The following is a 15,168-nucleotide window of genomic DNA, read 5'->3' as shown; positions in this document are numbered from 1 at the left end:
TAACCTAGCACTACAGAACAACAGAACAACAGAAAGCTCAAAGGAAAGCAGAAGCAGAACTACTGCATTTTTTAAACAATCTCCAAGATGCCAATTTAACTGAAATAGATCCGAGTCATCCTTAATTCTTAAAGCAGAGGTGATATCAGCATGTTTCAAACTTCACGTCCAACCCCACCAGTCACTTTCCCTGTTACATGCCAGCTCTCTACCACATTTTTGACATTGATTCTGCTGCTGACACTGCCACCCTGGTATCCACACCTTTGTGAACCTGGCATTCACAAAGGGCCAGAAGATACTGAAGGTGCTAATCTCGTGCAGGTCATCTCATGCTAGTTCATTGTTTTACTACCATGACATGAATTTCCAGACAGGATAACAGTTTGTGTCTCAGCCTCTGTCTGTGGAGGATGGTTTTCCCTCAGAGCATTTCTATGCCTTGCCAAAACTGGGATTTTGGACAGTTTCTCACTCCACTGCTTAGTCAAACAGAACTTTTTTGTTTGGACCATTCATGTTCTCATAATGTAATACCCAATATTAAATGACTCAAGACAGAAGCCAGAGCTGAACACTTGCAAACCAAAACAACAGATATAACAGCATTAGCTAAAAGTTAATTAGGCCTTTAATTTAATTCCTTTAATGCACAGGAGCCCATTCCCTTTCTGATCTGTTTGTGCACTGACCCTGATTTAAGGCCTTGTCTCCCAGCCCCCATTGCAAAGGCATTATTTCCCTTCCCCAGCATTCGGATTCTACCTAGATACTGCAAGCAGGTTTATATTAATACCAATGAAAGGCAACATTTTTGTTAAGAAGCAAGAAAAAACTAATTCTTTCTTCTTACAAAAAACCAACCAAACCTGTTTATTAAAGTCTTGCAAACTTCTTCAGATAAGTCTCACAGCTATTCAATCAAATGAATGTGCATTCAATTTTCATCCTTTCAATTTAGCACACTACATATAGGATAAGCCATACAATTATTTTACACATAGCAACAACTATTATCCAAGTAAGTTGGGCTTTTTTACCATATGTTTAGTACCTTAAATTGCTCAAGAATCTGAACAGCATTGGTAAACATGCTCTCTGCTTTGAAAAGAGCACTACTGTTCAGATACTCCAGAGGCAGAGTTCCCTGAGGAAGAAAAATACACATAATCAGTTTTAAAAAAATTAAATGAAATAACAGGAATTTCTCTTTAACTGAATCGCTGGCCAAATAAGCAGTAAGAATACTTCAAATTACTCATTAAATAACTCATGTAACTGAATGAATGTAGCTGAAATAACTATGTAATTCCTTTGAAAAATACTCTTCTCACACAGATTTGCAACATCACAGGGATTGTCTGTAATATCTCAGCTTCTACAGGAATATAAAAAAACATAAATAACAAAAGTTGTACTAAACTATATACTACAAAATAATATAAACTCAACCTCTAATCGGAAGTCATTTTTGATGACCCTAAAAGTCTTCCACCCAAAAGCCTCACCTGGACCTAATTCAATCCAGTACTTGTGTTAGGAAAAGGAGCAGTTCCCATGCCACCCTATGTTGGGCAGCTTTCCTCACAAAACCAGGAGTGAGGGGAGGACAGGGGGACAATCCCTGGGACAGAGTCTCCAGAAGAAATATTTTTTAAAAATATGCTTTAAATAGGTGTTTTGTATGTGAAACTAGCAGCATGACAGCACATTAATGAAATGCTAATTGTCAATTAGATATCTATGAGGCAACTTTTGGACTATGTAATAATACATGAGAGAAATTAAAAGAGAAAGTCATCTTGCTGTTCTCTAAGTTAGAGGCACATGATAACATCTGAAGAAAGTACTGGTTTAATCAAGAAAAAATTGAATATTAAATTGTCAGAACTGGCTTGTTTACAGGCTCAGCTTTAGTGATCAAAATCATGTATTATTCAAACTATATTGAATTTTTACCATCCCTAAAAACAAAGTAACAAAAACATTTTATATAGCTCAAGAGTATAAAGTTGCAGATTACAAATGGACCAGCTGCCTTCCCAATAAAAAGCCCTATACAACATATAAAAAGATTTAATTTGTACTCTAAACTAAAGATACACACACAAAATTAAAACTACAGGCAGTCTTCACACCCAATCACTTTTACAAATCTGTAATCCTTTTCCTCACACACCTCAAGTCTTGTCCCCAACACCTCTTCTTCTATGGTGAACAGATAAAATTTTATAACGTAGAAAAACATTTGTACTTCTTACCACAGAGTTCAGGGGGAAAGGCACACCGATAAGGGAAGCCATCAGTGGTGCTATATCAGCCTGTGCAAACAGAAGCAATCCCATTTTAACAGTTTCAGCCTCTAGAGCTAATAAATTTAGCTTAATTTTAACATATCTGCATTTGCAAAAGGTAATTATGTATTATTGCCAAGCTATACACACAACTCTCCTTTATAGTTTTTTTTGGTTTTTTAGTTTCCAGTAGTCATGGCATGATTAGATTCAAAATGTGAAGCTCTACTGCTTATCAAGCTTCAAAAAATACATTTTGTTTAAAAAGCAAATATAACCATGCCAGTATTTATTTGCAGGAATTCAGAACCTCCTTTACTGCACTCAGAGAGGCATACCACTTTTTATGACTATTTATATGACCAAAAGAACTAATTTCTATTTACAGTTTTAGGCAGTATACTGGATATACTGCTTTTCACAACATTCTTTATCCCATGCCTCCACAGCACAGATTACTCACCTTCTCCCCTCCAGAGGGAGTTTCTGCAGTTTTTTAATGTCCAGTCAGCCCTCAAAAAGGCCTTTCAATCTACACCACATAAGTCATCATTTCCTTCTGCTTGTGATAATAAACATTGCCTCTTACCAGGTTTATGTTTTCTTTGAATATAAAACTATACACCAAAATCCTTTGATTTGCCTGCATAAATCTAAAGAAACTACACTGAAACCACAGGCACTGCACCAGCCTCGGATCCACTGAGCAGACTCCAAACCATTATTTGCAGAGAACAATACACTTGGAGTGTAATGATAATTAGGAGTCTCATTTGCTTTTTTTACCCATTGTCCCATCTGTACTATAGGACAAAGGCTCTGTCTTTGGGAACTCCATTATCCAGGACAAAGTAATACTCAAGACTCTTCTATACAGTCTCAAAACAACACTGCCATAACTCCTACCAACCTTGAGAGGAAAACTAATCTCTAGTCTTGTACCAGGGCTTTGCTGAAAGCAGTTGATCCAGAACATTCCCAACTTGACCCTTCTAGCATGAGATTATTTCCCTTGTTTGAGTAGGTTTGGAATCTGCCATTCATATATTTGGTTTTGTAGGATGATGAATCACCACAGTTTAAAAAAGCTTGACTGATATGGGATCAAAGGCTAGGTTGTTCACTTTCTTTTCTTCCTATTCAGTACTAATTGTCTAAATTGCAAAATATTTGGGCCACAATCACAGATGAAAAAACCCCACAGTTCACCACTATAGCAAGAAATGGTTTTGATGTAGTGACAGCTGCTTGGGGGACCTGGTATATTGTACTGCATTCTTCCCACAGCCACGTGGGATCACTTAAATAAATGGTGCAGTAATGCATCTTCAGGAGAAGTCGTGTGCAGCTGTCACATGTCAACAAGCAATTTAAACTTACCCTCATTATGTTCCTGTTCCTAAGGAAATGGTACATTTGTGAGATCATTCATTCAAATTAAGGAAATTACTTTAAATCACACAAGAATCATTGTGAGGTGAAAAATTATGAACTATTAAATTAAGTATGTTTGATACCTGATTGACATCAAGCCTCTTCAAGTTCTCCAGTTTCCATTCTGCAAGAAACAATAGAACACTTTAACAGCTAATCTACACAGATTTGAAAGGACAGTTCAAGATCAGTTGACATTTAATATCTTGTTGCCATTTTCTGTAAAGTGTAGGTACTAAAGAAAATTATGATTTTACATTAGGATGCTAGCTCACGAAGGGTTACAGATGGAACTCAACAGGCAGAAACAACAAAATGCATTCATTTCAGTTCACATTTTCTTTTGTCTAGCAGGATAAATTGCTGCCTGCATTTGTGACCTAGATCAGTAGAAGAAAGGCCAAGGCTTTTATTTTTTTCAGCACAGTGATGTATTACCTCCTATGCCAACTAAAAGAATCAAACTCAGATTTAGGAGATTTACAGAATCTCTTCAATAGTTTGTAAAAAAGGCTAACCCAAGGTCCTAAATGCACTGGTACAGCATAGTACAAATATTAGATCCTAAAGCTTCGGTGCATCATACAAAAACCTGGTTGAAAATTATATTTTCCTGCTCTACACTGGCCTCTAAGGAAATAAAGAGAAAATTGCCTGCTTTCTTTGGGGGTGGAGAGTTACTTAAAACAGAGTTTAGCAAGGTTTGGTTTTTTCTTTCATACATCTGCAGTATTGCATACACCAAATTATTTCCAGCAATTAGCTCATACCATTGCTATCTTTGAGGGTTTGAGTATAGGTCTGCTGTTATTTGGTGCCACAAGGACCCTGAAGAGCAGACTTGTACTTGAACAGTAGCAAAAAAGCTAAGGGGAGTTCCCATGGCAACACAGGGGAAGTATTAGCAGCATTAATCATCAATTCTGCTAAACTCACACCTAAAGGAACAAGTTTGCTTCTTTTTGCTTTCCAGAAAAGAAAATGGATTTATATTTCTAGAAACAGACTCTTATCCATATTTCTGTTATATAAATGAATTGTCTGTTTTCCTTTTAAATATAATTTTCCAAAGAAAAATATTGGAAAACTGTCTATGCACACACAAAATGTGCCTAAGGCAGAAAGAAACTATCTCTGCTACAGAAAACATCTCTTTCTGTCAGAAGATTTTTCATCTCCATGTGCTCTAGTCAGATATTCCAAAATGCAGAATTGAAGACATCTGCTTTGGGCCAGGAGCCACAGGATACTGAGCCCACGAACTCCTAAGGACTGGGACACACCTACAGACAGCCAGTCCAGGCTGTACTCCCAGGAGTGAGGCATCTTGGCTGTACATGCTGCCCACGTTGGTTTATGATTCCAGCTGTCTGTGTTTCCTGTACAGTGCTCAGCAGTTTCCCACCCACTTTATAGAGGGTTTTTTTTGCCTTTATCCTGCCCTGCTTCTACTGCAGCTCACTGGGTTGTCAGATGCAAACAGTCCGGGGAAACAGCAGGGAAACGCCAGTTCAAAAAGAGGCTGAGGATGAGACTATGTGAGTCAAGGAAAATTTCACATAAAACCTCACAGAAGCCAAACAAGTGTAGGGTACACTGAGCTCCTTCAGCTGTGGGAAAGCAGGCTGAACCCCCTACAAACCAGGCTTGTGTATAATGTCCTTGAGCATCCCACATCCTGATGCTGCAGGAGGTTGTGCTGATGCCTCACCATCCCTTTACGGGGTGCCAGAACTGCTGCCTTGGGAAGGCTGACCCGGAACAGAGACTGGGCAGAGCTAACAGAATAAAATAGGTATTTATTAAAAGGCCTTCAAGGGTACACCTTGGGCAGGACAAGAGCCTGGCCAAGGCTACACCCAAGGTGGACTCAAAATGGTCACAAAAATGGACAACTGGTCTTTAATTCTCACACTTTTATAAGTTTTGATCTATTTGCATATTGGGGTTTAATTGTTCAATTATAGCTTCAGGTTATGAAGTCCTATCCTTCTTATTTTTCTCTCTTCAGTCCACTGTTGCTTACGCTTTTGGGCCTGAAAACTTGTATTCATTGTCCTTGGTCTCCAGCAGGAAAGGATTTGTTTTGTCTACCTATTCCATGAAGAGAGCTTACTAACACTTAATATGAGGCTCAGCACAGAAACTGAAAAACATGAAATCTAAAACTTAAAGCATCAGTGCCTTCACTCACAAGCTCCTTTGGGCTTGTGCCCCAGGGCCAACTTATCAGCCCATGAGGAACTAGAGAGCAGTTCTATATTCTGTTTCTTTCTGAAGAAGGGTCAAACCAGTGGCCAAATGGGTAATACCACATGTTGCCCACAGGGTGCAAGGCTGCCATAACAAATCTTTCCAAGAGGATTACATGACTGGGCCTGAGGGAAGGCAGAGCACAGGTGACAAAACTGATGAGGAGAAGGCTGTCAACCCAAAGCAGACTCTGTGCCCTCCCTGGCCATCCAAGGAGGACATCAATGTCTCTGTGACAAACTGGACAGGCTAAGTCCTGCCTTCTGGCACTGCCTTTGGGGGGTATGAACCCTCCATGGCAACAATGAGAAGAAAGACAATTCACTGAGCTGCCTACAGCCTGCTTGCACTGAATAGAGCATAAGAAGTTTGTCAGCATTAGAAATGTTCTGTCAATAAATTTCCATAAACACTTAACTCAGAAAAATTACAAAGGATTGTCAATAGATGAATGAAATTCGAACACTGGGGCAATGCAGCTAGAAATTTAAGCCTGACACCTGCATACATCAGTGACACAGCAGTCTTGAAAATACCCTCCTCCCCTGCACACAGTCATAGCTGCAGCTGTAGGGAGCAGGAAAGACAAATCCAAAGAACATTTCAAGAGACCTCGTTTAAACAGCTTTCCTTTTATATGTTAACTATGTGAAAATATCTGGGATTGTAACAATGGAGTAGCTGAACTGGATTGACCTGTGCAAGTGCTAAGTTCCATTTCAACAATTTTCTCTTTACTTCAAAGCTACGTAACCTACTAGAAGCTCTGATGTACTACCATAGAGAGAACAGCCACTCTCTAAGAAAATACTCAAATAGAAATTCAAACTCCCAAGATACTCAGAACATCTCAAACCTTCAACAGATACCATCCTTGGCAGTTAAGAATCTGTAAGTTTAGTGTCTAAATAAAGCAACAACATGCTTGACAGACGCAAAGCTAAATGAACAGAGGAGTTTCTGATATTTGCTTTGGTGTGCTTGGTTTTTTGTGTGGTTATTTGGTTTGCTAGTTTTCTAACCATCAGAAAGAAAATATGAAGCAGGCACAGCAGGGTGCAGACAAATGTCATCCTTTAAGTAAATACACATTGCCCAACAGATGAGGGCCATACAGCTTTCCCTATTGTGCATCTGGGAGTCAGCTCGGTGCTCATCTTTTTTGAAATCTCTCACATTTTCATCATGACTTGAAGTCAAATGCTGAGGTTTGTACTAAAGCTGCTGAAAATCAAGGAAACTGATAGATGTAAAATTCAGCTATTACAGATCAACCCTTTGACATCAAATGTCCTTAAATGTCTACCAGATCAGCCATCGCAGACACCAAAATCAGTTGTTTTAATCTGTTTTCTATTTTTTCTACAACAGTTTTCAATTTTATCACAGATGTCATAGTTTTATAGCAGCAGTTAGGCACAAAGAGTGAAATGTTAGCACTGCCTATATCTGAAATGACCTAATCTGTTACCAAATACCTTCTCAAGAGCAGGGCGGAGTTAAAACCTCAGGGCTGAAGTAACTTTTGCCTGTTTTCTCTAATGTACCTTGACAAACAATCCAATAAAATAGGAAGTCATTACCTCATTGATCGTGAGCAACAACCCAAGACTCAGGGCATCTTTAAAAACAGAGCAGGCTACAAGAATAGGGCACATGAAAGAGGAATAGCTTGAACAATTTAATCAGTGTTAAAGACTCCCTAATCCCACTGATATTTCAGTAAGACAGTGTTAATTGTATCATGTATGTGAAAAAATAAAAACTCATTCTTTTAAAAAGAAGTTTACTCCTAAATAAATTACAAAAAGGAAAAATAACAGTGAAGAATCACAGTCTTTCATTGAGAAAAAGCTGTTTACATTTGCACAACAGATGCAAGGATGTGCTACAAGGATGCAAATGAGACAAGACAGCTCCTGGAAAGTCCACAGAGTTGTGCTGTGAAATTAGAAAGGCATCTTTGAACTTGTCAACTTATCTTGTTTCTGTACAAATAGCAGAACTGCTATTTCTGTACAAACAGCAGACTCTGAGAGTCTCCCTAAAAATTAAGTCTTCTCTGGAACTAAGTTTTAGGAGCATGAATAGACTCCTGTCAACAAAGAGAAAGTTTTCAATTCCATGATTAGAAAAGAAAAGTGACTGATATTTATCTACCCAATTTTGCAGTACCTTCCTTAGGCATACCCTGCCACCTTTTCTTTACAGGCCACACAAAGCAAATCATACTTGCTGAAATGGAACAGAAGTCAGTGAAGATCAACAGATTAAAAACATCTGTTTCTATCAGAATCTTTCAGTTAAGTTTTATATTTTACCTACCTTTCAAAAAATTGTCTTCAAAGAACTGGGATGTAACTTTCTGTGGATAATTTACCCCAGCACCCCAAACAATTAGTGGTGTTAAAGTTTCTGTGGGATGACCAGCTCCGTGGGATCCTAAGATGCACCAAACAAACAAACAAACTTTAAGACATATGCTGTAAAAAGAAACAAAACCTACATGCAATAAAAATACGCACACGTGTACTAAGCTCTTGTTACAGACATACTAAAAACCTGTTACAGACAACCTATTCCAGCTTCATTGCTTATTTTTGTGTCACTAACAATAAAGGCTAACTTCAAGTTTTAAGTTGGGGAATCAGTATCAGTTAAGACTATAAAAATATAACTCTTTATATTAAAGCTCTCAAATTTTTAACATACAGAAACTAAAGCCATAGTATTTTTAAAGCCTCAACATACAGAGGAGTTACCAGCTCAAAATATGTAGATGTGCTTATGATGAGCATCGCAGTGAAACCAGGAATGCCTGATTTCAGTAATATTAGGCACATGTGAAAAAAAAAAATCATATAGAACTGACCTCAGAATAAGAATTAGATTTCCACTTTAAAACCAGGAAGCAATATGCATTGCAACTGTCATTCTTCCAACAGTGATAGAAGTTCATTTTTAATGTTTTAAAGTCTAGTAACACACTCCTTAAAAATTGATAAAACATTACTTTCTTCCCTGGAGAAATTTATTCCCTGCAAAGTAACATATCAGCCACCAAAAGCAGGCAGGTTGAAAACTATGACATCTCAGCAGCAGTTGTACTAAAGCAGGAGCCACACAAGCTTGAAAAAAATGCTGGTGATTGAATCTAGTGGGTGAGGTACCAGAGCAGTGAGATAACCCAGCCTCAAAGGGAAGGACTTTGTTATACAAACTCTATGTTTATATGTTATACAAACCCTATACAACCCCATGTGGGTCACTGCATGGTCTATAAGATTACACATTTTCCTTATATTTGCATAGACACATGCTCTTCCCTGTCTATGGATATATATTATAATAAATACAAAGGACAGAGAGCACACTGTTGTGCAGCCTCAAGGCTATTCCCAGTTTCATACCCAATTCTGTCCTTAAAACAATCACTGTGGCACAGCTGAAGAGCCAACTTTGCTTATTTTAAACAGCACAAATCTTTTGAACACGCTGGTCTGGGAATTAGATTTCTGATGTTCCTTGGGTGGCACTTTCTAGGCTCAAAAAACAGCAACAATTGCTCTTTTTTGAAGAAAGAGCTTGGGAAAAAAGCTTATGGAGAAAGAACTTTCTGTATCTTCCAGGGACCAGGGATTATTTCTTAAATCAGTTATATTCTTATTGTTGCAGGAGGAAAGTGATATTTTGGTGAGTTTACATTTTAGCCAAGCCACCAGCATTTCACAGAGATTCTGCCTCTATGAATATGTTAAGACAGATACAGCTGAGAGAGGCAGCTGTACCCACTCCCTCCCTCGTATAAAGAAACAGGTTTCAGCCTGATCTGAATAACAAAAGGGGAAGAAAAATAATTCTTTTCAGCTGGGTCAGGTCCAGGTTCTACCCCCAGCACTCCCCAAATAGACTTTTTCAGAGGAAAGGGGGAAAAAGGGTGCTGTTGTTTAGCTGTCTGTTCCATGGTCCAGCACACCACACAGGTACTTGTGTCAGGATGGTAGCAGGAACAAGAGGCCAAGGTGAGAGTGGGTATGAAATGCCCTGCATTGGTGGTCAGCAATTCCATCTGACATGAATTTAAAGTCATGGAGTCAGACTGAGAAAGCATGTGACTTCATTGGCTTTTGCCAGTAACCATGTCTTTGATCACATCTAATTCAGCTCATATTCTTTTCCCTAAAAGCCTCCCCCATCCTTCCAATGTTTAATTTGTTTTAAACTGATGCACATCCCATTCTGCAAATAACCACTAAAAGGCTGCAGCAGGGGCTGATACTATGAGCCAGCTCAAATTAAAGCTCCTGAACTATGCTTCAAACAGCTCACAATGGGCCTGAGCAGAATCTCTGGGTTTGCTCTTGGATTCACTAAAATCAACTTTGAAGTCATTAACACTTCTGGCACAAGATCAAGCTTTTCCTTCAAGACAGAAAGGGATGACAGAAAACTATGACAAGACCAGTGGTTCTCAAAGCCTGAAGAAGTTGATCCTAACACCTTTTATATTCCCCTTTCAAATGACCCAATAAATAATGAGAACACTGGCAGCAAGGAAAGCCAACAGCACCCCAGGCAGTGTTAACAGGAGAATGGTACAGGGAAGGGATTGCTCTCCTCCATTCAGTACCTGTGAGACAACCTTTAGACACTGGATCCAGTTTGGGGCTCCTCTGGTACTGGAAAGACACCCATCATCTGGAATGGTCTCAGTGAGGAGCACTTGCCCTCTGAGAAGCAGCTGAGGGACTGGGACTTGGTCAGCCTGGAGAAGAAATAGCTTTGGGGAGAACACACCAGAGCAGCCTGCCTGTACCCCACTGTGAGGGGGTTTGAGAGGGGATGGAGCCAGTGTCACTGTGGTGCAGGGTGGGAGCACGACAGCACAGGCATAATTTGAAACAAAGGAAGTTCAGACTGCAGCTACAGAAAACCTTTCCTCCTCCACAAGAGCAGCAGAGCAGGCTGCCCAGAAGGGTTGCATAGGCTCCATCCTTTTGAGGTTTTACAGGCCCTGCTGAATAAAGGCCTAGCACCTGTATCTGATTCCAAAGCTAATCCTGCCTTGAGCAGGTGTGGTTGGACCTCCTGAGATCCCTATGATCATATATATATATGTACCCCTTTATAAAAAAATAATGAAATAATCTCTTGAAACATACAAAAACATATAGCAGAATTAAATTTTTATTGCAAGTGGCAGTCAGCAGTAAATAATATTCAAAATGGACTATTTTGCAACTGAACAGATGGTAATTAGGCTGATTGAATAAATATTTGTATATTTTTGTTATCTCTGATGACAGAAAAAATCTGCATCCCTTCAGTTGAAAAACTTCAGGATTTCATACACAGAGTAAGATGATGACAGATGTTTTGTTACAACCATGCCTGCAGCAGCCTTGGTTCAAAAGTATCATAGTTAGTAGCTGCAAATGCACAGCACTGGAAGAGAGACTTATCACTTTCACTGGCTGCACACAAGAACAAGTCTTGAAAAAAGAAAGAACTAGGGAAAAAATGTCTAAATGAGCTTACCATTGTAAACTTCTCATCTGCCCTCAAAAGCATTTGGCCACTGTGGCCATACCCTTCACAAGCCTCCTCTGTGGGTATCAGCATGGTTGGCCCCTGCCTCACTCTCCTCTCTGTACTCTCAGCTGCTTCATCTGTCTCCAGCACCAGTCTCCTCCAGAAAGACCACACAGCACTCCCATCCCTTCTGCTGCTCTTCAAAGGCCAAAATAAGCAAAAAGATTCTGCACTCCTCAAAAAACCTCTCCCTGTACAGTTTTTCACCAGCTCCTGGACAGATTTCTCACCTTTTCCAGGTGCTTTAACAGCACCAAAGTGAGAACTGTATCTCCTAGAGCAGCTGGAACAAGACCAAATTTGCTGCTGGCAGCCAAATAACACCATCTCCTCCTGCTTGAGGTGGTTTTCTGCAGCAATCTTTCTAGCCCTACTAGCAGTCACTGAGGAAGTTAAGCTTTAACTTAGTGTCTTTTTTTCTGTCCAGACATAGAATACAGCTATCAGCAATTTCCATGGATTGTCATACACAAGCAACACTTAGGATACCAAATCAAAGCAGGAGTTCCAAAGTTTCTCATGGGACAGAGCTCGCTAATCATACACCAGATGCTCATAAACTCAACGAACTCAATATTTAAAAAGACTCACCCCAATCTGTCATTCCATGGTCAGATGTTAAAATAAATGCAGTTTTCCCATCATTTCCATAGAAATTGTCAATCAGTGAAGCAATTTCTTTCACACCCTCATCGACTTGTTTAATATTCTCCTGGTATTCCCTTGAAAAATAGGAAGAAAATGTTACATTCAAGGTGGCTCTCTCACTTGGTTTAAAGTAACTTATCCATGCTCATAAAGCCCAGTCCTTTCAGCACAGACAGCTTTAACCTCAAATGAACAGCAAGCTAACAAAAGGCTTCCTACATGTAAAATCCCTCCTCCTCTGAGTCTTACTGAGATATTGAATTGTTGTAGCACAGTTTGAAGATTACTGAAACCAGAGTTTCAAATGGAGTTATATTTAAAATCTGACCTGTCCTCAACATAAGACAATTTTACTACTCACAGATGCCAGGCAGGTTAAGCAGAATGCCAAAACTAAGGAATTCTGGTAAGCTGCAAAATTTACTTTAAGCTGGTAACTAAATAGCAAAGAAAGATCTCACCAGGCAGTCAGTGTTTAGAGATGATTCATAGATCAGGACAGACCCTAGTTTTCTGGAATAGAGGCTAAATAAAAAATTTGTACATTTTCAGTAAAAGTGACCATGATTAACTTTCAGACAACTAATTTCCTACCTGTCACTAAAGTCAGTTTTTAAACTCTGTCTTTAAAAAAATCATAATAAATGAGTATTAGACATACAGCAAGTATGAACTTTAGAGTGATGAAGGAAATCAGAGAATTTTAAAAGTGCAAAAATCAAGAGAAAGACATAAAATCCTGCAAAGCAGGATGTGAAGAAATTAAAAGAAAGTTCTCAAGTAATGAACTTCAAGATGAATTGGTAATTAGAGCTGTTAATCTAAACTCTTCTCTTTTTTCAAGTGAAATAAGGAAACATAATCCCAGAATTTGCAGCCACTTACTGTTGTCTATAAACTCAACTTCAGCAGTGAAGTGATATCATCTGAAAACTGTATCCATCTTATGTTTAAAACTGCATTTCCTACATATCCTCTAGATTATGTGTTAACTATAGCTAAGACAATTGCTAAAAATCAGACTTGACTACAGGAGTGTTACCTGGCATACTGTACAGAGCAAAAATCTTTCATTTCTACAGATGGGACCTTAAAAAACAAAATAACCTCAAAAGTTCAGAATGATCATGGTGACATATATGATCCCCAACACAACAAGTCTTGTTTCTGGCTTGATAAATTGCACTGTTAAAGAAGTTACTATATGCATTTAAAACTAGTAAGAAAGATATGCTTAATATCTCAATTACCTTGAGTTTGGTCGATGAGCATGTCCATTGGTGTCTATGCCAAGCAAATGCAGGAACAGAACCACTTTCTCTTCATTCAGTGCAGAGAACAATGTCTGATTGCTTCTGGAAGAATTAAAGAAGCTCTGTATGGAATAAAGCCATTAATAATCTGAGTAAAATGGAAGAAGATAAGCATCTTATTAAAACTAAAACACTGCTGTCTCCATATCAAAATACTAGTAATTATTAGAGTTTAAAAAGAGGAAAAATAATGACTTCCTAATTTATAGCTTGGAGGACAACTGCTATCAGTACAGTCAGTCCAATTTTTCAGCTTATCTAAGACAACATTTACTTTGAAATGTTCTTTTGTTATTTGGGAGGCTTTTTTCTACTGGTTTGTTCTGGTTTTGTACAGGGTTTTTTTTGAGTTTGTGTAGGCAGAAATACATCATCCCTTCTTTGCCTCCTATATAAACAAACTGATGAACCATTCCTGAGTACCCACTTATGGCTCTGCATTTCTACTGATTTATTGAATTTAAATTGGAAGCAAAGGTCTCAAGTACTCTTGGTTTAGAGGCGACTTCTGCAGGACTGAGATACCAAGCTACAACTTGGTTGCAGAAACTAAATAAAAACAGAACAAAATATGACATGCTTTGCAAATACATGAACTACAGAACATACATCTGCCTTGCATGTGTCCTACTTAAGCACATCCCTGAGGCAGATGCCAGGGGAGGATTTTCCCCTTGGACTGAACAAGTCTTGACACGGCTATTCTGTGTTAGACCAGCCACATTACAGCAATGCAAAATGCAGGCAGACAGCTACTCCAGCATCAGCTCCTTAGTAACAGCACTGCCCAAGGAAACAAAGTTGGGTAGGGTCTTAGTTCAAAAAGCATCTAGAGAACCTTTCAGTACACTAATATAAGTGAGAGCATCTTTGAACTTCATGCAATAGTCCAGGGAAAATGCTGGTGGAGGCAGGGAAGCATTTCTGTCACCAAAGGACAAGGCAGTCCACCACACAGCTGTGATAGTGATGGAGCGCTTAAAATCTAAAGCTCATACCTTGTATAAACAAAGTCACTGTACCCAGAGGAAGACCAAAGTGGCAGTGAGGATATCACAGTGAGCTATGCCAGGAAATCATGGCAGTATGCAGTTCCACTTTTCTAACTCCCTGAGTACACACAAGCCGCATGGACTAATATTTGCATGCTCTCAGCTTCAACTCTTGTCCAAACAAAATCATGACTAAAGTCCAGAAATATTTTAAATAAAGATACAAGAACAAAACCCGATTACATTAAATAGCAATATAATTATTTTTAAGAAGATTTTCATTTCCCACAGAGATCCATCCACCTGCACATATTTGAACACAGACTGAAGAAGCTTTCCAGAGCACACCAGTAATTTGCAGGATACAATAAAACTGTTTCCTAATTTTAATTAAATAAAAGGAAATCAAAACAAAGCATATCAAAACAGACAAACAGGAAAACTCCCAAAATTAAATCCTAAAATGTAGATCAATATTAGAAGGCATATGCTTTTCTATCACAGAATGATTAAGCAAAAGAAACTATCCAGAAGAAAGTAAGGCCTGAGCTCCTCCTCTCCCACCAGACGAGTCCCCATGATACACCAAAAGCATTCCACTTCCCCAGTCCCAGTCACCTCATAAGCCAGAGCAGCAGCAGC

General features: G+C 38.9%; 1 protein-coding gene across 1 annotated transcript in view; it reads right to left on the bottom strand.

Moving 5' to 3' along the window:
* Window positions 1–15,168, bottom strand: part of PIGN (phosphatidylinositol glycan anchor biosynthesis class N) — a 98,804-nt gene that overhangs the window by 55,533 nt on the left and 28,103 nt on the right. The window contains exons 6-11 of the mRNA XM_083859599.1: window positions 13,472–13,596; window positions 12,165–12,295; window positions 8,307–8,423; window positions 3,812–3,852; window positions 2,262–2,321; window positions 1,055–1,147 (exon numbers count right to left, since the gene is read on the bottom strand). Coding sequence (XP_083715725.1) covers window positions 1,055–1,147; window positions 2,262–2,321; window positions 3,812–3,852; window positions 8,307–8,423; window positions 12,165–12,295; window positions 13,472–13,596 — 567 coding nt within the window. The remainder of the gene's footprint in view (window positions 1–1,054; window positions 1,148–2,261; window positions 2,322–3,811; window positions 3,853–8,306; window positions 8,424–12,164; window positions 12,296–13,471; window positions 13,597–15,168) is intronic.

The sequence above is a fragment of the Zosterops lateralis genome (genome assembly GCF_965231275.1).
Source record: "Zosterops lateralis genome assembly, chromosome: 1".
NCBI classification, from domain to species: domain Eukaryota; kingdom Metazoa; phylum Chordata; class Aves; order Passeriformes; family Zosteropidae; genus Zosterops; species Zosterops lateralis.
Note: the sequence above shows the minus strand (reverse complement) of the source record. Positions and strands in the feature narration are given on the sequence as shown.